Here is a 26125-nt window from a genome sequence, read left to right on the forward strand (position 1 = left end):
TTTCTCCCCCTTTGCATGCCCATTTTTGTTGTTTTTTTGGTCTAGAATGGACGAAGAGGGTTTGAATTAACATTTTCTGCCAGGTTTTGGTAAATATTCTCGATTTTTAGGCGGAAGGATAACAGGGTTATCAGGTTGGCTACGGCGATATGTACGGCAACTAGTTACATGTTTTTAGTATGCTTCTTCAAGTTTGTATATCTCCAAATTTTGGTGGTCAACCTCATACAAATTTTAGTGCAAAGACATGACCATTTGTTCCTCTGTCTGTAATGAAAAGCATTCAGCTCAACGAAAATTTGGGGATAAGTTGGAGGTGGGCAAAGAGGCCAGAATTAACATTGAAGTCAATGGGGAAATTAATGGTGGTCTGCCTCCACCGGGTTGTCCGAGTTACCTCCCCTTAGACCACATATGTCAAAGCTAAACTTTTTCAGTGTTTTTAGGGGAGATTGACAAAAAATGTCGTCCGATCGAGCCGGCCTTTGGTGACCTGATAGATCGACCCCACATTTGTTCTTCCATTTTTAAAATCACCAACCAAAAGTCGTGACCTTGACCCGCTAGGCGCCCCGAAAGTATTTTTTTAGTTTTCGCCCTGTAGCGGTCCACCAAATAAGGCCACGCACACCGGGCCTTGATCGTTTGACATTGCATCTAAGCCCACGTGACCTGGGTAGGTCAAGGTCATCTGATAGGTTCAAGGTCACCGAAATATCGGCGAGCGCCGGACCGCCAGGCCCGTCCCCTGACCCGCGCAGCAAACCAAAGGTCACTACCCTTTATGGACAATTCATCTAGCTTTAAAATGACACCTTGATATTTTTTCTGACCTTTAGGGTCCTATTTAGCCTCTAGCGACTTTTGCCCTTTGCGCATGCTATGATAGAACCAAGGGTGTCATATAACCTTTCACGTCGATGTCAAGGTTGCCTGAAAATTTCAAGCCGATGCAATTGCAGGAACAATGATTTTTCGCTACAACTCCGACTACCGCCCGCCCGACTTTTTCCCTAAAAGATGTATTTTTTACCGGAATATTATTATTGTTCCTGGAACAGCAGTCTATCGACGCTTTACTATCTAATAGGTATTATTAGGATTATACACATTCTTTCAAAATTTGGAGATCCTTCGACACATGGAACCATGTTTTCTAAACTTATAGTCGAACATGGCAAAAAATGGCATTTGGCCGCGGCGGTACTACTTCGCTGGTTGTAGGATCTTAAAGTCTTAACGTTATAGGGCCTTAAAACTTTAATAGAATGTGTATAATACAGATACCTATTAAAAGGAGAAATATCTGCAATTCCATGGGCAATGTTAAGTCGATAAAATACGGCTTGTTTGCATACTGTTTGATATTATTACCTACTACGATCATATATCCCCTGCAAGTCAACTAAGGTCCTGATCTGACACTTAACTATGCCAAAATGGAGTTGCGCTGGAGAATGTTTTTTAATTTCGAACATCTAGACCGATCACGCCCATTGTTGGTGGGTACCTCACTACGGACCCCTACCATCTACCTGTCAAATGTTATTGACCAACTGCACATAGGAGCTGAGTTATGCATTTTTTCTAGGGGGTACTCAAATGACATTTGGCCGCGGAAGTACTCTTCCGGTGGTTATAGGGGCTTAAAATTTTAATAGAATGTGTATAATACAGATACCTAGTGAAAGGAGAAATATCTGCGATTCTAGCAACAATGATAATTCGATTAAATACTGTTTGATATTATTATCTAGGATCATATGCCCCAATCAAGTCGACTAAGGCCACAATCTGACACTTGACTATCCCAAAATGGAGTTACGTTGGAGAACGTTTTTTTATTTCGAACGTCTAGTTTTGCCTCCCCGAGTCCCAGAGCGGTGATTCAAGACAAAATTGCAAAAAGTTCATGCCATATTATGTTTATTATTGATTTTGTTATTGATTTTTGGCAATCTTAGAGCAGTGACTATAACACTAAGCAACCTGAAGAAGGCGAAGGGGGGGGGGGGGCTGAGTCAACAGGTAGGTTTACATGCTCTGGGCGGTAAATTACGTGACGGATTTGGGACAGAATCTAGAGGCCTCTGCATGTTAATTCCGCATGTTTTGTGAGATTATATAGGCATGTTTTTGTTAAATAAAAAAATACAACACCCAATATTGTCTATTATTTTATTGCAATAGCTTGCCTTATTGTCTGAACTCACACTGGTTCTGTATCATCTGACTAGAACCTTCAAAAAGAAGAAACAGTTATCAGAATTCAAGTTTCGCCAGGAAGTAGGGCTACACAAAACTTAAAATTTCATTTGTTTTCCCTGTTCTACTTATATCGAATTTACACACAAGTTATAGTGTATTGTATAATTTTGATGATACTGGAAGATCCATCGTGGATACATCCTAACACTGTTATTTTAGTCCAGTCGGAGTTGTATTTAGCCAATATGGATGTTTACGCGTTTGTGTTTACACCCTAGTATCTCACTAGTACCCCTAAACCAAGAATAGTTAGAAGTCTTCATCAGGACTCTCATCTACAACAGTGGGATCACCATCCTCATCTTCACCAGAATCATCATCAGATTCCACATCAGAATCATTGATGGGATCATCATCATAAATAAGATTGTTGACATCAACTGCCAAATCTTTCTGTATTAACTTGTGTAAGCTTATATTACCTGGAATGTCACAATTCAGATTCCATTCTTTAATTAAATTTTCTAAAACGAAAATATGATAATGAAGAAAGTTCGACACTCCATTATTAAATCGCGAGTTACCCGTATCTTTTATTCTATCAATTTCTTCATTTAACTCTACACATTGGGAAGTAATGTTGTCAATTAGTTTTTGTTTCTCCATTTCTGTATTTTCTAACTCTTGATTAGATCTTTCCAGAAGCATATAAACATCAATTATACAACGTTGTTCTTTGGTGATTTCACAATAAGGATCTGCATCAAATAGGTTTGAGAGAATGTCAACAACATCGTTAAATTCGATTTTTCTAAATGGCGCCAGCTGCTTAATTCTCTTGTTTAATAATGTGGTGTTGTTAGCTAGTTGCTTAGAAATTCTTTTCCATGTGCGCTGACCATCTGTAAAAGACAAATAAAGGGACATATATTTATCAATTTAAAACCCCACATAAAATAGTCAAAATACCATTTGATTATTTATTCAGTTTGATGTGCCTAATCCTCACCAGGGAGTTACAGTTACAAACGGTATTTCTTTTTTTTTGTATAATAGAAAGTACGCACTCTGTTGGCAGGGCATTGGTGATTGCTGGAATTAGAGTCGGTAATGGAAGAATAAATGTGACTAAATACCCTTATATTGAGAATATGAAGTTAGTTTGTTACATTAACTTACCTGCATATCTCTTCAACATTATAGTTAATTGTTGGCGTTCAATTGACAATTGTCGTAATTTCCCCAGAAGCATATCTCTTGTACCAGATTGATTACCTGAAATAAAATATATAGATATACCAGCCGTTTTCATTGCGGTAGATCTAATTATTTATGAGAGAGTTCAACTAATTTGCCATATAAAACACACAGTAGAAATTCTTTATTAGTTTAAGAAGTCCATGTCTTAACTTAATGTCAAATAGTGGCATGTACTGTTAAAGGGGCGAAAAATGTGGAATAATTAGTAAGAGAAAGGCATCAAAAATAAAAATAAAAATATAATGATCTTAAATTTCATACCTTTTTGGTGGCTTCTATTAACTTGATTTTTCAAATTTTCAATCCACTGTTTTACATCTTCATAATCTATAAAAGAAAGGATTATTCCATATGTTAACATATAGAAGGGTGTGGGAAAATTTAAAATGTACAGGAAACGACTTGTAATTTTATCAGTCAGGATATATGCACATACAACTGGAAAATGTGTCTTTTACATTATTTAACATTATTTATCACTGGTCTGGGCCAGCATTTGGAATCAGAACTGACAACCTACAATGCATCGATCAAAAAATTATCATATCTACCTTGACCTAGTGGCTGAAGATCAATATCTAATTTCTGTTTGCACTGGTTAACATTTTTCTTCGCTTCTTCCAGTTTGTTATCCAATTTTATACCTGTTAATGAATGAAAAATGGATGTCAAGACTGATGTGGACTGTCATCTTTTGTCACTGACCTACATCACCGTGTCGTCTATAAGAAACTAATCTGGGCAGAAAATGAACTCAAAGTACTTTATTGATATCAACACTCTTGCATTTGAAACGATTAGGCTAAATACAATTCTGTACAGCGGGTCAATTGTTTAAATACCCAAGAAATAAAATGGTGGTACTGGATATAGTTGTCTTTCCAACAATATTGATGAATCTTGTATCGACAGAAGATATTCAATAACACCTGATGCCACTTCTTATGCGGGTCTTCCTCTCTGCACATTATTAGGAAGTTAGTACAACTAGAGCAGTATTTGGTTCGAAAGATCCTGGCTTTCAGAGGCAAGTGAGTGTATATAAAAAATACAAGAAGTTTAAATAATTACCTAGTTTTAATGCTGCCTTTTCCGAATAGTGGAACATGGCTTCTGTTAATAGATCCTGTCTATTAACAGATCTCATCTCCTTAGTAATTTTTTTGAACTGTCGGAGAAAGGACCAAAATCTTTCTATGCCCTCTCCATCCACTAACCCTGCCTCTTTGACAAACCTCTGGCCAAAGTTTAACTGAAAATGTGATGAAAGCGTCAATTGTAAAATCTGGGGACATCTAATTATTTTGCATGTTATTTTCATGACATATAAGTTAGGTTAGGTCAAAAAAATGAAAAATTAGTTAATATCTCATTTCCCAGGCCCTATATAAGACTGTCTTGTCCTGATTTTCTATACAAGAATTAAAACGCTGAAATTTCGATGTTATATAAATTTTTAAAACTACAGATTTTTTACGCACATTAAAGTTCAATAGCTTAATGGTAGCAGTAACATATATATCTTTATGGTTGTTACCTGGCAAGATAAATTATGTGCAAATGAATGGAAAACTGGTACAGTAAGGATGATCCTCTCAAGTAAATCGTTATTGTTTTTCTGTAAAATAGAAGAATTTATTATTTAATAATCATCTTTTATACTGACTAATATAACACTAACTATAAGATTTACACTGAACCACTGGATCGTGAGTTTTTGTACATATCAGATACAAATTACATGTATCTATGAAATAACAATGCATCAATTACCATGTCATAAAATAATATTTTAATTCTTACCAACCTTCAAATGTTTTTCAAGCGAGCATGCAATATCATAACTGATAACAACCTGCTCTGACGACATACTTGAAAATTCCATTGCTAGAAAACTGGAATAGGCTAAGCTGAAAAAAGTTAACTATATTAAAGGTACAAATCTCTGCATGTCATCTACATCCAATAAAAGTATTGAGCATTTTGAAGTCACGGTTTAAATTTATCAATCAGAATCGGAGTGCCTCGTTTGTGTTGATCACATTTATGGTAAAGGAATTGCGGTTAAAGACAAATACAAGCTGCATATGGATCGTCTTTATCAGCCTGCCCGGTTTCCGTGACAGTCAAGTCACGTGACGAACATACCTACTTAAAAGAGATTTGTACGTTTTGTACGGGACATATGCTTGTGGTTAAAATGTTTTAATTAGTTTGAATATGTTATGAGTCCACATATATCATCAAATCCACTGATTTGATATTATTTGTTGTTTATTTATTGTCATGTTGTAGTTTGCACTTATTAATGTAATAGAAGAGTGAATAATAAAGACATTACATTGTAAACACATTACCTTTCCCCTCTATTCATGTTTAAAAACTGCAAGGGAACATCATGCTTGCAAATAGAACCAAACAAACCAGTTATATCTAATTTGGAATTAGTTTGGTTAGATCGTAGAGCATTGCCAGCTTTAAAGTTTGAACAATTCTGGAATCAAAGGCAATTCTGTAGTATGCAGTTTCCGAAAAATGGTAGCTGTCGAGGCTATGTACACTGCCATTATGCTTGGCACTGACAAGGACTCTAGAAACTAGTGTAAAATATGTGCTATGAAGCTCATTATTGAATATATTTAAGTATGCACCTCATGATAATTATTATTATTATTCGATTTATATAGCGCTTCATTACACATGAGTGTTTGTAAGCGCATATCACAAACCTCTACTTCAAACACACAAAAAAGATCAAAATTGGGAGAGCATAATTACACACAGCTTATGCCAAATAAATTTGTTATCGAACTCAGACATAACATTAACCTAATGAACATGTGCACCAATTAGAAGCACAGTCACTGTCGGACATACAGGACAGTCCAATTTTAATAGTTCTACACTATGGTGGCGGGCAAGGAACTTACATATTCCTTAGGCACAACTGCGTAATCTTCAACAAAATCTAAAAAACGCTTCTGACATCTGAAGAAGGGACATTTGTGTCGTGGCTCTTGATCGTACGAATTACCCGATGAAACTTTCCTTACCAATCCAAAATTGGCGTCCAAAGCTATAAAACTAGGATTCTACAATACAAGCATAAATTTGAGTTACAATTCTAATTCATAGTTCATTCAGAAGAATAATGTAACGTTTATCTTTATCCAAATATTGTACCCTCCACTTCGATTTGAATTTTTCAAAAGGGAAAATCTAGTAGGTTTAGATAAAAATCCCACCTACCTGCTGACAAACTAGACATTCTTTTAGTAAAGTCACATGGGTAACTGCATGTCGAGTATTGAGACTGCTTCTATTATACATATATTCCATCATGCAGTCTCTCACCAAACTACGGTAAATATCTCTATCCTGAAATATAAGTATACAGAATATTAAACATATAGCAAATTTAGCTAAATTTTGAAAACAAAGTTGTTTAAAGGGCGTATGACTATTCTTTGGAACCTTACAATAAACGAAAATGTAATAATATGAATGTATGTTTAGTGATTTATATACATTTCTTGAAAAAAAATATTGTAATTTCTAACCAATTATGTTCGGTGAAATACGTGAACAGTCAAATTGAACGACAAAACCATTTAGCTTTAGACTACCTGGCTTTTTTTTTATACATTTCATCGATGTGGTTACTTGTGTAGGTAATTTCTTACTTCAATATGCTTACATTCGTATTTCAGGTGGCATATGGCAGATCATGACTCGTACTATTATAATACAATGTTTTTCTCTGGGTTTTTCAATTTTGAGTAAAGTTTGTATGACTACAGGCCCGGGACTGTACTGCACAGTGGACGCTTACGGTTACACCCCTGATCCATTCACTTAATCTCATATGTACGTTTGTTTGTGATGTCTGCGTATTGTGTCTTGTCCGTATATAGATTTGTTTTGTGTTATTGTTTGTGGTGCAGTCAATTTGCACTTACTAATAGATACACGACTCGTTTAGTCCTACTGATTATGAAATTTTTATTGTGTCTTAAATATTGGATTCTAGGATCCAGTATTTTTACGGCAAGATTACAGCATCAATACTGATTGGAATGGACTACAAATTGATTCTGTGGAATATCATTACCTCATGACGAAATCACTTGTCTTGTCATATTGTTATAAGCAAATAAATATAAAAAAAGACAATATTTTGCCAACTCACAATACTTAATTCTGAATTAATTTGATAGGTTTTAAAAAATTTCAGTGCTTCAACAAAGCTTTTTGTTGGCATTTGACATTCAAGCTGTGGGACAGTGCATAATTCCATCAGCTTGAAGTCAAATGCCAGTTTTGGAGATGTTGGGGTTGCCGGCCAAAGGTTGTATCTGATAAGCGTTACAGCCTCCATTTCACACGAACAAAACTGTACTCCTACCACACTCTTCCTACCTATAAAGATATAATAAACAAAAAAGATCATTTTATTTTCTTGTCCAGGGTTATCAAAGACACCTGTGAAATTTCAGAATGTTTGCATAAATTATTCACTATCACTGAACTATAGAGAACTATAATTGTCTGAATTATATTTGGAGCTTTTCTAAGAATTAAATGTGTTCCAAAAAACATCAATATACTCATGTAGGAGGCTAAGCTTACACATTGCTACATTTAATATTATTTTTAATCTTGAAAATTTAAACAATACTTGTGGATAACTTGGTTGAATCGCAACTTCTTACCCATTAAGTCAACAGCTACAATGTCATGTTAAATATTGACCATTACTACATGCATGGTCTTTTCTTCGTAAAACTCTTTTATCAAGGGGAAATGGTAAAAAAAACTTGCCCTGAAAAAAAAGAACATACTACTATATTAAAGGGCAGGATTATCAATGGATTAGAATTTTTAAAACATATTTCTAGGCCAAATAATACGCTCGTTACACCCCCTCAATAGGACCCAACTATACCTCGGAAATTGACTGAAACAAAATAACATGTTTACTTAATACATTATACTTACATTCCATGGCCCACAATCATCGCATTTTATAATGTTCTCCTCTTGTCGTCCACAGAAATCACAAACCAGAGTCATGGGAGAGAATTCTTCAATTCTGGTATCTAAAAGTTGATAACGGATACGCTCCCATGACTCCACAAACTTCTTTTTCTTCTCATGATAAGAAACTATAATACAATAATTCAAAGTATAAGCTGAATGATAACTGGATTCCCCCACATAATTTAAGTTATGAATTCTTAACTTGGCCCCTTTGAACAGCAATCATTTAATAGAACAACCTTCTATTGAAGCAAGGCGAATCGGGTGGTATCGGTACATTTGTTAATATTTCAGAATAAAGCTGCATTCCCTTAGTACGGATCCGGTCCGGTTGCGGATACGGAAAAAAACCACTTTCATAGAATTTCAGTAAGAAGAGTGTTTCCTTATGTGCGGGTGCGGATACCGTTCTGTATCCGGCGTCCGGTACGGTATTTCGAAACGGACCATGTAGCGTTCGGTACGGAAACGCATGCGGATTGGGGAACCGTAAGGAAACGCAGTTTGGGTAGCCCGCACGGCAAAAAGCTAAAAATAGGTAGGGAAATTCCAATTTTCGCCCTTTCTTGGACACGTGTTCATGGAATCAGAAAAAGAAAAGATAGAAATCCGCTTGAATAACCGCATATAAGGATACACAGCCTGTCGTGTGCCATGTATAAACCTAGATTTATACTACAAGAAGGATTAGATTAAGATACTATAGGCCTAGACTCTACCTTGATCATGACTTTTACTTTTACTATTAGAAGTCAAACTCAGATCCTCCTCCTGGAGAACCGGAGCTACGATTTGATTCTGACCACAACTTGTTCTTCGAAGTAGCTGGTACTTTACCGTTCTACTGGTTACTCCCAAACGTTTTATCTTCTTAGGATTTTTATATCTTAGACGATTCATTGTTTAAAATACGGTATTTAAAAAATTACCCGCCAAAATAAAATATATATAGTCCAGGCCAACAAGTCATCTTTTCAGGAACCCCCAACGCTAGCAAGGTCAGACCTCAATTAGGCCTATATTTTTCATAGCCCGTCAATGTTGAATCCACTTGTCAATTTTTGTTTACTTTTTATTAGGGCCAATTGGGTTTGATTTATTTTATACGGATTTTTCTTTTATAATAGGAGAGGTATTTTTCATAAGCGGTATAGCTTGACAACCGAGACTAGGATGTACTTGATTACCCTGCATCGGATAAGGTGCTGTGTCATTTCATGTATCTTACCCTCATCTATAACCCCTACAGACATACGTATTAAAATGGAATACAGCCATAATAATATAATAAGCTATGTTCCCAAATTATAATAATGGTAAAACGAGGCGAAGGATAAAAAAAACCCCAAAACTTAACCGTGCAGTGAGGAAATTATGAAGCTTATTTTAATATTTGATGCGACATTAAAGACTATTCCATTCTTGTGTAGCATTTCTACATCGGTTAGCTTACATAAATGTCTCAATTATAGGCAAAACGTTAGGCCTACCAGTGGCGTAGGTCTGCCTACGTATAATTTTCAAAAAAGGGGTGGGCAGAATCGATTTTAATCCCCGCTGCAAACAGAACCAACAGCATTATTTTGATTGATTAAAACAGTTACTTTGTAAAAAGAAAGGGAAAAAAATATCGACAGTCAAATTATATTATAATGACATTCAATTACTTTTTTGAATTGTCAGATATACTCTTACAGTCTCATATAGCAACTTTTGGTCTTTGAAGGAATTATTAGTGAGCAGAAATTCGCCCATGTATCTGTTATCACTCGTCACTGCAGTCAGTTATATAAAAGAATAACTCGTGTCTTCCTTTTGCGTTCGTCATTCCCGATTATTGAAGCATTGATTACGTCTCTGTCGTAGCAATGATCTCTGTAATAAAATAATATTTGGAATGTGTTTAACCAGTTCTATCATATGTGTGATAATGACTGGCACCAATATTGTCCTTTAAGGCATATTTAGAAAACAGTATATTATATACAGAGTATGTTAACTCTTGAATGGACCTTTTAGTAGTTTCTCGTACGCAGGTCAGGAAGTAATTGTGCTTCAATGTAAACAAGCCCGTTCCTTGCATTTAGTTTTAGAGTTAGGTGTGATTTTCAAAGGATTCAATCGGGAATCGATGAAAACCAATAAGCTTCTTAGTCTGATGACCTTAAACACTGTGTATAAATCTAAAGTCGATTAAACATTGACGTTAGCCTGTAGAGCATCCACAAGAATTTTCAAAGTGGTCAAGGGTCATAACTCTGACAATAATTATCGGAAATTATTGAAAATAACTAGGCGTGTGTATTTCTCATACGTGATACGGCACACGGATACGACAGCACGTATCAAACAGCTTTCATACGGAAAAGGTCCGTATTGTATCGTCGTCTTTTTACCGTATGTTTTGCTACTTTTAGACGCTGAAATATTGTGCCGTAGCGTTTTTATGAATATTATGTGTATCCTAGAACACGAGGGTGTATATTTGACGTGATTTTAACCATGGCAAAGACGACTTCACTCCCTTCAGGAATTTGTAGGCTAGGTACTTGACTAGTACTGATGTTGATCTTGGTAGATAACTTACTGCCATTATGCTGTAATAGAACTACGCTCAGCTCAGCTACCCATACGTACGCGGCGCGAAAATCTGCCAAAACTCTAAAACTAAATTAACGCAACGTAACAAGTGACGATACGAATACGTTATACGGATGGGAAAAATTCCACTTGCCAAAAGTCTCTATTGACCAGATCGTATCGTAGCACCTAAATCGCAAAATATGTATTATATCTGCATATGCATCGTCACGATCACTTCCTGTCACATGTCATAGATATATAAAGAAGAAAAATAACCTTATTAAAATCAAAGGCCATAACTCAGGAAGTAATTATCGGAAATTGTTGAAAAGTGGTCAAGGGCCATAACTCTGACAGTATTTATCGGAAATTATTGGAAATAACATTGCTTCTTCGTCTCAGGACCTTAAACACCGTGTATGAATTTAAAGTCAATTGGATATTAACTTTTCCCTCCAGAGCATCCAAAAGATATTTCAAACGGCCATAACTCTGACAGTAATTATCGTAACTCGCTGCTAATCAAGAGGCTATTCCGACTTATGACCGTAAACACCGTATATAAATTTAAAGTCAATCGGATATTAATTTTAGCCTCTAGAGCGTCCACAAGGTATTTCAAAGTGATCAAGGGCCATACCTCTGGCAGTATTTATCGTAAATCGCTGAAAATCAATAAATTTTCATGGCAATCTTACGTGCTTTTTCTCGATTTTTTAAATTAATTTTAATCCTTAATTTCTCAAAGGGAGGCAAGATAAAAATTTTCAAACGACATCGTTGAAGTTGGATCGGCGAGGTCTACTTACATCCCAAGTTTCATGAAAACGTGCAACTATTATAGAATTTGTCAAGTTGGATTTTATTTCCGGGAAGAGATGTCAATGACGTCATATTCGAAATACGAAAATGGCAGAATTAATGTAAATGTTTTAAGGTACTCAAAGAAAAAAAGAATTAGTAAAATAGGTCAAATAGTCACAAAGTTACAGTTATGTAGGTCAACTGTTGTCAGTAAAATTCGGTGATTTCGGATTCGTACAACGTTTTGAAAATATACTCTGCAAAAAAAAAAGTAGGGGATATTCAGAAACAATACAAAACTTCGGAAATACACTGCTGTTTTTATTAGAGGTAACCAGTGTATGTTAATAACAGGCCAATGCTTAACTAGTCTTTCCCGTTCAATACTTTCTGATTATTTTAGTCTGGATAACATTTCTTATCACAATTCCGGTTGTGTTATAAACATGTCCGAGAAAACTAAATGGACACAGGTCGCCAAATATTCCTACGCCGTCACGAAACAATGGCCCAAACTATTTTTAGTCCTCCTCTCCCTTTTCCCTGGCGATTTTTGTTGACTTTTTGGTGTAGAATTGAAGAAAAGGGTTAGAAAATGTATTTTCTGCCAGGTTTTGGTGAATATTCATAATTTTGATGCGGAAGGATACAAGAGTTGAGAGGTTGGTTAGGTTGAAATGTAGGGCCTAAAATTGCATGTTTACTAGTCTCTACTTCCAGCTTGTGTATCTCAAATTTTTCATGAAGAACCTCATATGTGCTTTTGGGCAAGAGGTTGCCACATGTTGCTCTATCAGTGGTAGAAAGTGTTCTACCCAACAAAAATGTGGGAAAAAGTTCGAGCCGGTCTAAGATACGAGAATTAACATTAAAGTCAGTGGGGAAATCCTTAGTGATCTGTGGCCAAATACGGAGTTCTAACACTTTAAGGAATGGCAACTCTTGGACCCAGCATATTGGTGGTGGTGGTGGGGGGGTCTATAGTAAGGGTCACCTTCTCTGACAGATCGACGGTGATCGAATGGCCGCGTGTTTACAACAGTGGCACTGACGTACTATTATTGTAAATAACATACGAGAGACGTGACTCACTGCTGTAAAGTATGCTTACTATTCCTACGACACCTGCTACAACTGTCTTGCTGTTTTTGACAACTGGGTAGGCTGTTGTTATTTTCGGTTTGTGTTTTGATCTAAATTTGCCTTTGGATTATGATTTTGAACATTCTTTGTTGGTACTTAATTTTTTTATATCGAATATTACATATTGGTCCATACAGCAGTGTTACATTTCATTTGAATTATATTGCCTGCTTTTCTGTGCGATAAGAAAATCAGTTTAACAACTATTGTTTCAACTAAAATATTTTTTTTTTTATATTTTAAGGACAGAGAAAGCATGTTTTGGAAACAGCAGTCCCACTTATTTTCAACTTTCGACACAGTTCATCAACCCCCAAATCTGGAGATCGGCATGCCATAGCCAATAAACGTAGGAAAACAATGGAGGCTCCCTGTAACATCAATGATGTTGGAAATGAAGAAGAAACAATTATGGCACCTGAATATAATGAGACAGACATTTCCACACAGTGTGCACCAGAGACTGAGAACAAAACCAGTCAATGCAGCATCTTAACAGTCTCGTCATCACGATTCTCCATGGCTAACATGAAAAAAAAATCAAAATGCAGTTAAGTACTATACTGGTTTCGAGGACTACAATCATTTCATGATGATGTTTAATGTTTTAGGGCCAGCAGCAAAAGAACTTAATCAAAGACAGTCTAGTTCAGATCCAAATGAACAGGGTTTTTTTAACGATGATAAAATTGCGCATTGCTAAAGACGATGAAGAACTTTCATACATGTTTAAAATCAGTTTCATCAATTTTTATTACCTGGATCAATTTTATGTATTATCAGTTGAAAGATTTAAATTGTGGCCTGACAAAAATGAAGTCCTACAATTACATGCCATCTTGGTTCTCGAAAAGGTTAAATTCTACCAGGGTTATCTTGGGTGCAACGGAGACCCCCATTATGAAAACCTAGCAATGTTTCTGCACAAAGTGCTACCTTTTCGACATAAAAGAACAAGAATACCATAAAAACGATGGTTGGCTGCACTCCTAAAGGCTTAGTGTCAATGTTTCTGCACAAAGTGCTACCTTTTCGACACACAAGAACACCATAAAAACGATGGTTGGCTGCACTCCTAAAGGCCCAGTGTCATTTTTAAGCGATAGCTATGGTGGGTCAGCATCTGATCGTCAAATAATCGAAAGATATTCATTGCTTTCAGGAAAAAAAATTTGTTTACCTCAGGGGACTCGATAATGGCTGATCGAGTAATACTGGTCCAGGATCTTTTTGCCAGGTAAACACCCCTCCTATGCTGAAGGGAAAAAGTCAGCTTGAACCTGAGGAAGTAGTAAGCGACCGACGAATAGCCTCAAAACGTATTCGTGTTGAAAGAGTTATTGGTTTAGCTAAATCATACAAGATTTTGCAAAGACCTCTACATCAAAATAGAATTCAAATGGGATCAAGGATTGTATTTATCTGGTTTAACCTTGTTAAAGATAAACCTGAGAGCAGTTTTTTTTTCTTTAAATGAATAGGAATAACGCTAAATCTCCTAAATAAAAAAAATTGACGAAAATCGGCCATTCCGTTATCGATATATTTAGATTGGAAAACCGCTATTGCACCTGCCTCGTAAAATCCAATTAGCATACGAGCTAACTTCCGGTATTTCCCCGAAACTTGTCATGACGTCACAAGTGTGCAACGAATGTAAACATAATGGCGACCACCTGTGGCGACACGGATAGCGTATCAAATTCAGAGGACATTGATGAATTAAATTTGTCGTACAATTCATCGCCGTTTGATGATTCAGACGGAGACTTCATTGAAGACAACTATAGAATTCACCCATATCAATTTGAGCCTGACGCAGACTCCGGGGCGTCAGATGAAGACGACATTATCAGCGACCTGAACAACTATGATCGTCTCGATTCCAATGAATGGTTAGTTATTATTATGTATTTGTTATCTACATTACGATGATTATTATTCGAGATTTTCTATCAATCATATTGTTTATATAAAATTGAAATTAAAACTTCCGTTGACTTTGATATGGTATGATTTCAGTTCTTTTCATTTCATTTCCATTAATAATAGACGAGAAAATTAGGCCTATTCCCTGTTGTTCTTAGGCTTATTTTTATTAATTATAATTTAGTAATAATACGGTTATGAGCTATGTATGCTAGTCCTATAATGGATTATCTAGGACAAGTTTGTTTATTGTTTTTTTTTTAAATTTTATGAATAATTTAATGGTGTAGGCCTACTGCACAATTTCTGCCCCAGTTGAGTTACTATTGTCAACTTAAACATGCATTATGCAAAAGCTAAATCTGCCTATTGCAGGTCTTTCTTTAGGCCTGAAATGTTTTCTAAAGTATTAATTAGACATTAATTAACTGATCCAGGCCTTATTCAACTCTCGATGGCATCAGATTTCTCCGATATTAAATAGATTAGAATGGTTCAGCGATACTTTGATTTGATCAAATACGTCTCTCAAACCTTCAAAGGCTAATATCTTCGCTTGCAATTGAGTAATTTGAATGAAATTTTAAAATTATTCATTTTACATCATCAACTTTCGAACTATTATAGCAAGAATGGCTAGTTATTTATCTAAATCTTACATAATGTATCGTTAAGTTATTAAGAATTAAGGCCAATATTGTTTTTTGTATGACCTTAAACCACATTCCATTTAATTTTTTTATCAAAATTTAACAAATTTATAAGTGAAATACATACATTTTTATGTATTTTAGGTGTCAGTGTGACAAGTGTATAACAATGCCAACTCTTCCAGAGTGCGTCTACTGCATGGAAATACAGCCTGTGGTGGATGTTAAAAAAGACAATCCTTCTAATAAGTGCCTCACCGACCACCCTGGATTCGAGCCAGTATGCTTTAACTTGTATGTATTACGGACTGCTTATTCAGGATACAGACAGCATTATAAAGAGGAAATGGACGAGACACAAGAGTGAGTTTTACAGACCTTTTTGTAATTACTTACATGTAGATTTTGCTTTAGAAGTGTCTAATGTGTGGGGAGGGGAAAATGGTCAAACAGTAACACTCACGCTTTAGATCATAGGTCTATGATTGAGGCAAATTTCGATCCCACTTTTATACATAGCATGGAGTAGAGTCACCTGCTTAACCCAAGTACCATGTTTTCCGGCGTGGTTTCCCCTTGTCAGTGATGCAGGACGGAGGGCCTGAAAAGGACAGTTGTTTAGTCTTTCGGATGATACGAAAAACCGGGGTCCCGTGTATACATTGGAATGCACGTAAAAGATCCCTTGGCAGTTGGAATTCGATATAAGAGTAGGGGATTGTGCCGCAGCCCGGGCAAAATTTCCCTCATAGCACACTGTATGGCGTATGCCCGTCTTCATTAGCCCAGTGAGCAGAACAGCAGGACGTTAAACCCCATTTCATTTCATTTTAATTTTACCTGTAGGCTTAGCAGGCTGAAGCCTAAGGCCTCAAGATCCAAAGGGGCCTTCAGTTCAAGGTGTATAGTATAATATTTTTGACACTGTCATACGCCTGACATGGGGATATGGAGAGGACCCCTCTTCATAAAAATCTGGCACTGCCTAACCTCATGGGTTTTCAATGTTCCTCCCCATTGTAAAAAACCCTGGCTCATAATCCGTACATTATGTTATTTAGAAATGACCTATTTTGTTAAAACAATATACCAATACATGTATATTAATTATATATTTCAGGAGACATCGATACATGGCCTATCGACAGTTTGTCAGGTGGTGTTGGGGCTATTTAGGCAGACACAACCGGGTACCAATACCATCTTGTGTTGTAAATAAGATCAGAGAGACCTTTGCATCAACAAATGCCACAGGATTCAAGTGGGAATAAAACAATTCAAGTACATATTCAGATAAAGTTGTCTTTTTATTTATCTTCAGGATTCCCATCCCTGTACCAAAGCTAAATCTTGATTTTAACTCGGACAGAGCAGCCTTCTTGCAAGGTCGATGAAATTCCTGACAAAGGGCTGGTGGGGCAACTGGTAATAATTGTACATCTGACATCTTTGTCTCCAACATTGATCGATCTGTTGCCAATTCAATCACCTTTGTTGTCAATGTATCTGCATATGCTGCAAAGACAGACAAAATTATACAAGTGTGATTTTAAAGGGTCACAAGATATAATACACAAAAACAATATTCTAAAACATTATTTGGCTATGGTATAATTTAAGCATTTTTTTTTATTAGCCTTCGGTCATTTTGACCTTTTTTTATGTGTTTATTCTCCATTTGCAATAATACAAATTTCACATATCATATGTTGGCATAACAAGCATTTCTTCAGTGAGTAATCTCCTTTTTTGAGTTTTGGGAAAATAATTCTCCAACCAGCTTCTCCATTTTGATTAATAAATTGCTCCCTGTTTGTATTTTCATTGAAGTACATTACAGCCAAAAGTAACCTTAAAATACGAAAAAGAACATTTTTGAGGATAACAATTTAAAATATGTCACATTAAAAAATATGTATGAATAAATTATTTATATTATTTGGAGCCCCAATTAAACCTTGATTTACCTGCATAATTGTCCGTGGTAGGAAAAGCCAATCATCTTAGGTGCAAAATGGTTAAAAACACCATGATAAGATTCCAGACATGAGGTCTGCTGTCCTGTTGAAAGCATAGGTATGTCTTTTTTCATTTGTCTAGATGAAACAACATCCTGGAATCGTTCACATAGTTTGGTTCCTATAGAATATAAAAACTGATCATCATTTGTTTACTCAAAGCGACATTAGGTAAGATTAAATAAAGAACCGACAGTTCTCGCTATAATAGTTAAAAAAAAGATAATGAAATGTGAAAGTTTCAGTCAAATGGCTTTACCCTGAAGATGGATATTAGCAATTCAGATTTAGACTACCCACGATCGTTGTTAAATTAAATGGGGTTTAATTTTCTACTGTTCTGCTCCGAATTGGGCTAATAAAGACGGGCATACGCCATACAGTGTGTGCTATGAGGGCAATTTTGCCCAGAGAGCGGCGCTACGGCCTACTCTTATATTGACTTCCAACGGATCTTTTATGTGCACGCCAATGTGTACAGAGGACCTTGTTTTTCCGTACCATCCGAACGACTAGACAGCTGTCTTGGTCAGGCCCTCCGTCCTGCATCACTGACAAGGGGGAACCACGCCGGAATATTTTGGATGATCTTTTTCGGCCAATGCAGGGATCGAACACCCGACCTCCAGGCTAGCAAGCCAGCGTCTTAGCCACCGGATCGTTGTTAAGATAATAAACAAAGTCTCAATTATCTAATGTATTTTTTTAGCCATCAGAAAATGTATTCAAATCCAATAAATATTGCAGGCTAATGATGGCATCGAGAGTTGATTCTGTATGGTCTTGATAAGTTAATTAATGTCTAATTAATAGTTAAAGATACATTAGTTAAGAGTTTAATAAAAGAGTTGGTCATTCTTCCTATAATAATTCAAAAATAGGTGATAAAAAAAGAATATTGAAAATTTCAGAGTGGTAACCACAGAACTGGTATATTTGCGACTTAGCACCGTTTTCCCATTTTTAAATTAAATATTTATATGGTGAACCATTCTAATCTATTTAAAATCTATAGTAACCGATGCCATCGAGAGTTGATTATGGTCTTGTTTTGTTACTAAATGTCTAATTAATAGTTTATATAACATTTCAGGCCTAAAGAAATACTTGCAATGGGCAGATTTAGCTTGTCTTCTCAGTACAGGCTATTTAGAAAAATACATTTGAATATTGATTCTGAGGTTAGGCATTCAATGCAGTCAATTTCCAGCCTACAAAGATTTAAATCTTTAGTTATTTTTGCAATGGGAGAAGTCTCTTCCTAAAACCCATATATATAATTTACCTGGTTTTAGCCACAATTTCTTCCTCTCACTGCCCACCAATTCCCCATGACTGCAAATAGTGAATAAATCACCATGTCCCTGGTGAACATTTTGAATGTGATTTTGAACACTTAGCCATTTTTCTAGCATTAATTGTCCATCAGCAGAAAGAGTAGATGCAGCAACCCAGTACAAATGATTGCTTACACTTTTTATCCAATGAACAATATCACCACGATCTTTTTCTTTGGAGAGCGCAGTAAGCTTCTTCTTTAAACCTGAAATAATTTACAAGACATAATGTGAAAAAAAATACAGGGTCCCTCAGGCCTATGCCTAAGCTGGGTTTTGCTCTCATGACCCAAATGTTTCACACCAATTTTGAAATGAATACTTTAAGAACTGTAGCCTCGATACAGGGTCCCTCAGGCCTATGCCTAAGCTGGGTTTGGCTCTCATGACCCAAATGTTTCACACCAATTTTGAAATGAATACTTTAAGAACTGTAGCCTCGATCACATTAATAAGCTTTTTAGATAATGCTTATTTATTGATATGTGGGTGTATAAAATAAATTATTAATTAGAAGGCAACTTTTCTACCTGAACTAACTGCATTTCAACAATAATTCCTCTATCTAAATCCATTAGACTGTAGCTTCCAAACTTAGCAGAGTGTCCTGGTGTATCGGCTCTTCCATCCCCGCCTAAGCAAACATACCTATTTGCATGCACTGTCTCTTCTACATATCTCTGCTGTTGCTCTTTCCAATGTTTCAGAATGACTGGTTGAAGATAATGTTTCTGATGCTTGAAAAAAGTATCAGAAGAAATTGTCATCATCTTGGTCATCGACATAAACCGCAAACATTTACTAGGCAAAGAGCCAGAAAAAAATATGCCAGACAGACGTACACAAAAGCGACTAACTACATTTTTTCAAATTAAAAATCAGAGAAACCCAGCATACTTATATGACATTCTTGAATATTATCAACAAAAACCACATAAATACAATTTAAGAAACATTAGCGAATATAGATATCCTTATTGTAGAACAACATTACACCAAACCTCGTACTTCCCCACAACAATTCGAGATTGGGAATTATTAGAGGACCCCATAAAGCAATCAACCACTCTTAAATCCTTCAAATATCTATACAAACAAAAATTACGTTCCTTAATACATAAAGCGCCAATCTACTACTGTAAAGGTAATAGACATGAAAATATTATTCACACTAGAATACGGCATGGGTGTAGTTCGTTGCAAAATGATTTGTATGAAATAAATTTTGTGAATGATCCCACATGTTCTTGTGGCAAATTTATAGAAAATGCCGAACACTATTTCCTGCAATGTCACTTATATGATGTAATTCGTGCTGAACTATTAAATACACTGTCAAGTTATTCTGTGATAAATATAGATATCCTATTGTGCGGCAATTCAGAATTGTCAATTGAGATGAATACAAACCTTTTCTCTGAAGTTCACAAATATATCAAACTTTCAAAACGATTTAAATAAAAGTTATTGTTAGTAGTTACATCTTAGAATAAATTATTAGCTTTAGCTTTTTTGGTGGATACAATTTTTTTTTTTTTTTTTCCCCGCACCCCCCATTTTTTTTTTTTTTGGTCATTTTATACATACATCAGTTCATTTATATCCCATTTATTAAACTTTATTTTTCAATGTTTTAAATATAATTTTATATTCTCTTTATCACCTCTTCACTTATTTTATATAGAGCTTTGCGATATAATTCATCTGACTTTACTTATATTACTTATAAATTATTTATTATTGTATATACTATTTCGCAATCTTGTTTGTATTAAATAATGTCTATCATTTCTATGTATGGAAAGGGCTTTTCTAAGTTTTTGAAACTTGTGCTCAATCCTTTTGATATTTGTCAATAAAATATGTTTAAACAAAAATAAACAGGAACTTAAAAGATTTCCACCTGGTATTCCACCAATCCTAGGTTGACTGTCCCAGACATTATGGTAATTACATAATCCACATTCAATTTCAATTTGCACCATGGAGCACAATATTCTTTTTATTTGTCCAAGAGACGGACCGGCACAAACAGGGCAGTTGGAAAATAGACTAAGCAACTTCTTCTCGTACACAAGAAATGTTCTTTCTTCACTACTCCTGTAAATAAAATTAAATAGTAATGCATAAAAATATTATAAGTACCGGTACATGTATGATCTATTGAACAAAAATAGAAATATAATAAATTCTGGTCCATATATCTTTGTGAGAAAGAGAGAAATGGGGTTTAACGTCCACTCGACACAAACTAGGTCATTTCGGGACTAACATATGGTTTAATTTTATTTACATAATTCGCTTGCGCGTAGGGGTCTTTAGCAGTGGGAGGAAACCGGAGGACCCGGAGAAAACCCACGAGGTTGGACACATATATCTTAGCCTTTACTAGGAAGAAAATAATTTATGACTGCCAATTAAAATCCAAATATATTTAAATTTATGAAATGAAATTTAACATCCTACTTTTCTGTACTATAATGGAGAATTTTTGCCCAGGCAGCAGCACTACAACCATACTCTTTTTTCAAATTCCAACTGAGTTTTTTTTACATGCACGTTAGTGTGTATACATAACCTCGTTGTTTGTCCCACCGGAAAATCCCAGGTAAAATTACATGTATTACTGAATACACCTTAAGTCATCACTGAGGATACTTTCTGAATCTGTATCTGTAACAGTACTACTAGTAGGGGAAACAAAATCTGAAGAAGCCAGATCTTCAGATTCACTGGATGAGTCTTCTTCTTCTTCTGCTATTGTCTCCGGCGGTGAAGTCTTAGGTGCTGGGACAAGAATATCGCACTGCACACACACACTCTTCATTTTAACAACTCTAGTTTGAGAGGCTGGAAAATACATATAACAAATTGAATACCCGAACTAATAATAGTAATATTACTAAAAACAAAAAAAAATTTTCCATGTGAAATTTAGAAATGAAAATGAAATGAAATTGGGTTTAACGTCCTACTGTTCTGCTCCTATACTGGGCTAATGAAGACGGGCATACGCCATACAGTTTGCTATGAGGGAAATTTGCCCGGGCAGCGGCACTTTCGTCTACTCTTATATCCAATTCCAACTGCCAAGGGATCTTTTACGTGCATTCCAATGTATACATGGGACCTCGGTTTTCCGTTGCATCCGAAGGACTAGACATCTGTCCTTGCCAGGCCCTCCGTTCTGCACCACTGACAAGAGGAAACCACGTCGGAAAATCAAGATGAACTTTCTCGGTCAATGCAGGGATCGAACACCCGACCTCCAGGCTAGCCGCATGAAATTTAGGGATAATAATCCAATTACTTATATTAATAATTCAGTATTTTTCATTATAATGTATACTTCGTAATGATAATTAATACCTTTGTCTGAAGTCTGACAGGAAGTTTGCACCCTTGCAGATTTCTTCTTCTTTTTTAAATTTGTCTGGCAGCCAAAACTTGTCATGTCTGTACATTCTTTTATCTGTAAAAAAAAAAAAAAAAAATGTCAAAGAGGCAATTAATGATTGGATATTTTTTGTATTTTAAGAGATGTGGTGGCTTAGTGAGTAAAACATTGACTGGCTAACCTTTATGTTCCATGTTGGTAAACATCCATAAATTTCTATTTTCACTATTTTCTAAATTTGTGCAGTTAATGGGATTTTTAAGCCATTTTTTAACTAGGTGTTCACAGATAATAATAATTCAAACACCTGTATGGATATACTACTTCTGAATTTATTAACTTCAACATTTTCGATACACATACAGGTATCATTATCAAGCAAATAATGATTATTTATAACAATGTTGTAATTGTTGTTTATTAAGTGAATAAAGTAGTAGTGTTTTTTAATTATTTTATTTTTAAACATACATGCAAGAGCTAAATCTGCCTATGTTATAGACATTATCAATTAGACCTTTATTTACACCACAAGCTCAAAATCAATCCACGGATGGCTTGGATTTAAACAGTCGTCCATTTAAAATTAAATCAATAAATGGCTGACCGAGCTAATGTTTACCGTTAGTCGCTGATGTCACTACCGGAAACTGGGGATGAAAGCCCTGCCAAGCGAGGCTTTCATAGCCATAGACTGGATAACCTGCTCTAAATGACGTCAGGCTGGTTCCTACGTCACTTAGACTGGACAACCTGCTCTAAATGACGTCAGGCTGGTTCCTACGTCACTGCGCTATTCTGACTTCAAAATAGAGACAGGTAGCGGGCAGCCATCTTGCCAGGAGGAATTCCTCCCGACAGTGCGCATCTCTTTCTGCGCACATTACCAATGTAAACAAAAACAGGATCTGACGCTGAAGTAAGCAATAAAGATGTCAACACCAATTAAATGCAGTGGTAGTTTATGTTTAGCTTGTGGATTAGAGCCGAAACTATGCAATTTTTTCTCAATAATGGAATTTAACGGAACAATAATTAATATTTTGGAATTTGAGAAATACGGCAATAAAACAAATGAAAGATGAGAATATGAGCGATTTGCCGTAGCCGGTAAGCCTACGATTGTATCTGATTATACGAGCTGATTTTAAAATGTCGCATTGTTTGGGTTTAAGATAACAATAAGATGTCGCACGATCAACGTTTAATTTGGCTAGAGAAATCTTAGACATTAAAGATAAGATTAAAAAATCTTCTAGCTTACTCATTTTAACGCTGAAATCCATCATTAGGGATACCCGTCTATTTTTAGTAACACTACGTCAAAACATGGCTGCCCACTACCTGTCTCTATGTGCAAGTCAGAAAAGGAGTGACGTGGGAGCGAGTCTGACGTATTAGAGGTAGCGGGCAGCAATCTTGCCAGGAGGAATTCCTCCCGGCAGTGCGCATCTCTTTCTACGCACATTACCAATGTAAACAAAAACATGATCGGACGCTGAAGTGTGCAATAAAGATGTCAACACCAATTAAATGCAGTCGTAGTTTATGTTTAGCTTGAGGATTAGAGCCGAAACTATGCAATTTTTTCTCAATGATGGAATTTAACGGAACAAAAATTAATATTTTGGAATCTGAGAAATACGGCAATAAATCAAATGAAATATGATATGGCATTATCATGATGATGATGTCGATGAACGATTTGCCATAGCCGGTAGGCCTACGATTGTATATATATTATCTGATTATATAAGAGCTGAATTTAAACTGTCGGTTTGTTTGGGTTTAAGATAAAACAATAAGATGTCGCACGATCAACGTTTAATTTGGCTAGAGCAATCTTAGACATTAAAAAAAAGCTTAACAAATCTTCTAGTTTACCCATTTTAACGCTGAACGCCATGATTAGGGATACCCGTCTATTTTTAGTAACACTACGTCAAAACATGGTTGCCCACTACCTGTCTCTATGCAAGTCAGAAAAGGAGTGACGTAGGAGCGAGTCTGACGTATTAAAGCAGGTTATCTAATTTATCATAGCCATTGAGCATGTCACTTGATAATCGAGAATATGTGGGTGGAGTTATCGTCTGTCAATCAAACGATCGCCAATTCTCATACATGGCGCAGACACAGTTGAAGCCTAATTCTAGTCCAAACTTCCAACAGTGACAATTCCGGTCAGGACAAAGTAATTTGACTGAAATGTTTTAACATTTTCTTTCTTTATCATCTAGTTTGAATTATTATATACTCTTCAAAATAAGCAGGTGATATTCAGAAACAATACAAAACTGCGGAAATGCACTGCTGTTTTAATTAGAGGTAACCAGTGTATGTTAATAACAGGCCAATTGCCTACACATGAACATAAACAGTACATATGGGTGGCTTATCTGACGGCCCCATTTCAGTCGCAAAGAGATGCACTGTCAAAAGTGAAAATGAACGTTTTTGTTTTTTGTCTTAATAATGAGTAATTGCTCCACCAATCCTCAGACATTCAGCAATTCGTCGTGGCATACTCCTAATCAACCGTCCAATCACCATTTGGGGCAATCTGACCCACTCCTCTTGCAGTGCCACGGCCAATACATGCAGTGTTGTCCGTTGACGAACACGTCTCCCGATCAAATTAAACGTAACACACTATAGCAAAGATACGATAAAGAGTAAATCGTATGCAAGAACCGACAGGAAGCAAACATGGATAGGATAAACCAATAAGCGGCAGATTTCATCAAGCCTTCCTTGAAGTGTCAAATTTGACCATGAACCCCTCCCACGTGTATGGCGCTATTGCGTGTCGCATGTGCAGCTCAGTGGTTCTTTTGGGGCGATAAGTTCTTCATCTGGGAACATACTCTCAAAGCATGTCAAGTGTCCAGGACTATTTATCACATGACAACCTGCATAGGTATTTGCATTTCAATATCCCCTACTTTTTTTTTGAAGAGTATAGCAAGAATGACCAACTCTTCATAAAACTCTTAATTAATGTATCTTTAATTTATTATATTAAGTGTAGAAACTTGAATTTGAGTTCTTATATATCCAACCCCCACGCCCAAAATACTTATAAACTATTTGCAATATATTCCCTGTAGTATTTTTCATAGAATAACTTGAGCTTTGGGATTAATGACATTTCACAGTAACTTCTTTCATAGTCAATTTTCTCAATCAAAATATCCTGGAATGTATAAACTACAAAATAGCAGTGTTTTCTATTTGATATGTGCAGCTGTCCTTGAATTTGGTCAAAGTAACTGTGTGAAATCTTTCAATTTCATTTTATCAGCACAGGTTTCCAAAAATTTAAAACTTTTCCCTGGAGTAATGGTACAATTTCTTCCGGTGTATGGACATTTCACTTCAATAAGAGCATCATTCCGTACAAGCCCGTCAGGTGTAGCTCCAAGGAACGGGTGCTCAACACAGACAAACAAGCCACATGGGGTTACTTTTATGTTCATGATCTCCTCAAATAATTTTATTGCTTTGCCTTCATATTGTTTGCCATGCAAAATCGCAGGATATTTAACTGATGAGGCTTTAAAATGGACTTGGCTAGTTTTGTGCGATTCTGTCTAGCAGTGCATTTTGCCGAAATGACCTAGTTTGTGTCGAGCGGACGTTAAACCCCATCTCTCTCTCTCTCTCTCTCTCTCTCTCTCTCTCGGTGTTGTTTTCAATTATAACACTCCGCCAAACCACTCAACCGGACGAAGAGCGAGTCGTTTATATCAACAG

At 36.0% G+C, this 26125-nt stretch overlaps 1 protein-coding gene and 1 pseudogene across 1 annotated transcript; one reads left to right on the forward strand and one right to left on the reverse strand.

Annotated features, from left to right (window-relative positions):
- The first annotated feature begins 11434 nt into the window (after positions 1 to 11434).
- LOC126817862 (uncharacterized) lies at positions 11435 to 15984 on the forward strand (annotated as a pseudogene).
- A 624-nt stretch (positions 15985 to 16608) lies between these two features.
- On the reverse strand, positions 16609 to 19630 carry LOC126817865 (uncharacterized). Its single transcript, XM_050545037.1, has 5 exons — positions 19621 to 19630; positions 18921 to 19178; positions 17585 to 17756; positions 17395 to 17468; positions 16609 to 16646 (listed from the first exon to the last, which is right to left on the reverse strand). Exons 1-5 carry the CDS (start codon positions 19628 to 19630, stop codon positions 16609 to 16611), a joined length of 552 nt encoding a protein of 183 aa, XP_050400994.1.
- Between the last annotated feature and the right edge of the window lie 6495 nt (positions 19631 to 26125).

Source organism: Patella vulgata, chromosome 4 (genome assembly GCF_932274485.2).
Source record: "Patella vulgata chromosome 4, xgPatVulg1.2, whole genome shotgun sequence".
Taxonomy (NCBI): Eukaryota; Metazoa; Mollusca; class Gastropoda; family Patellidae; genus Patella; species Patella vulgata.

Coding starts and splice junctions, on each gene's coding strand:
- LOC126817865 (XM_050545037.1), bottom strand. Junction 17,757..18,920: donor GAAATTGTGGCTAAAACCAG/GTAAATTATATA, acceptor TATATTCTATAG/GAACCAAACTATGTGAACGA. Junction 16,647..17,394: donor TAATCAAAATGGAGAAGCTG/GTTGGAGAATTA, acceptor ATTATGAGCCAG/GGTTTTTTACAATGGGGAGG.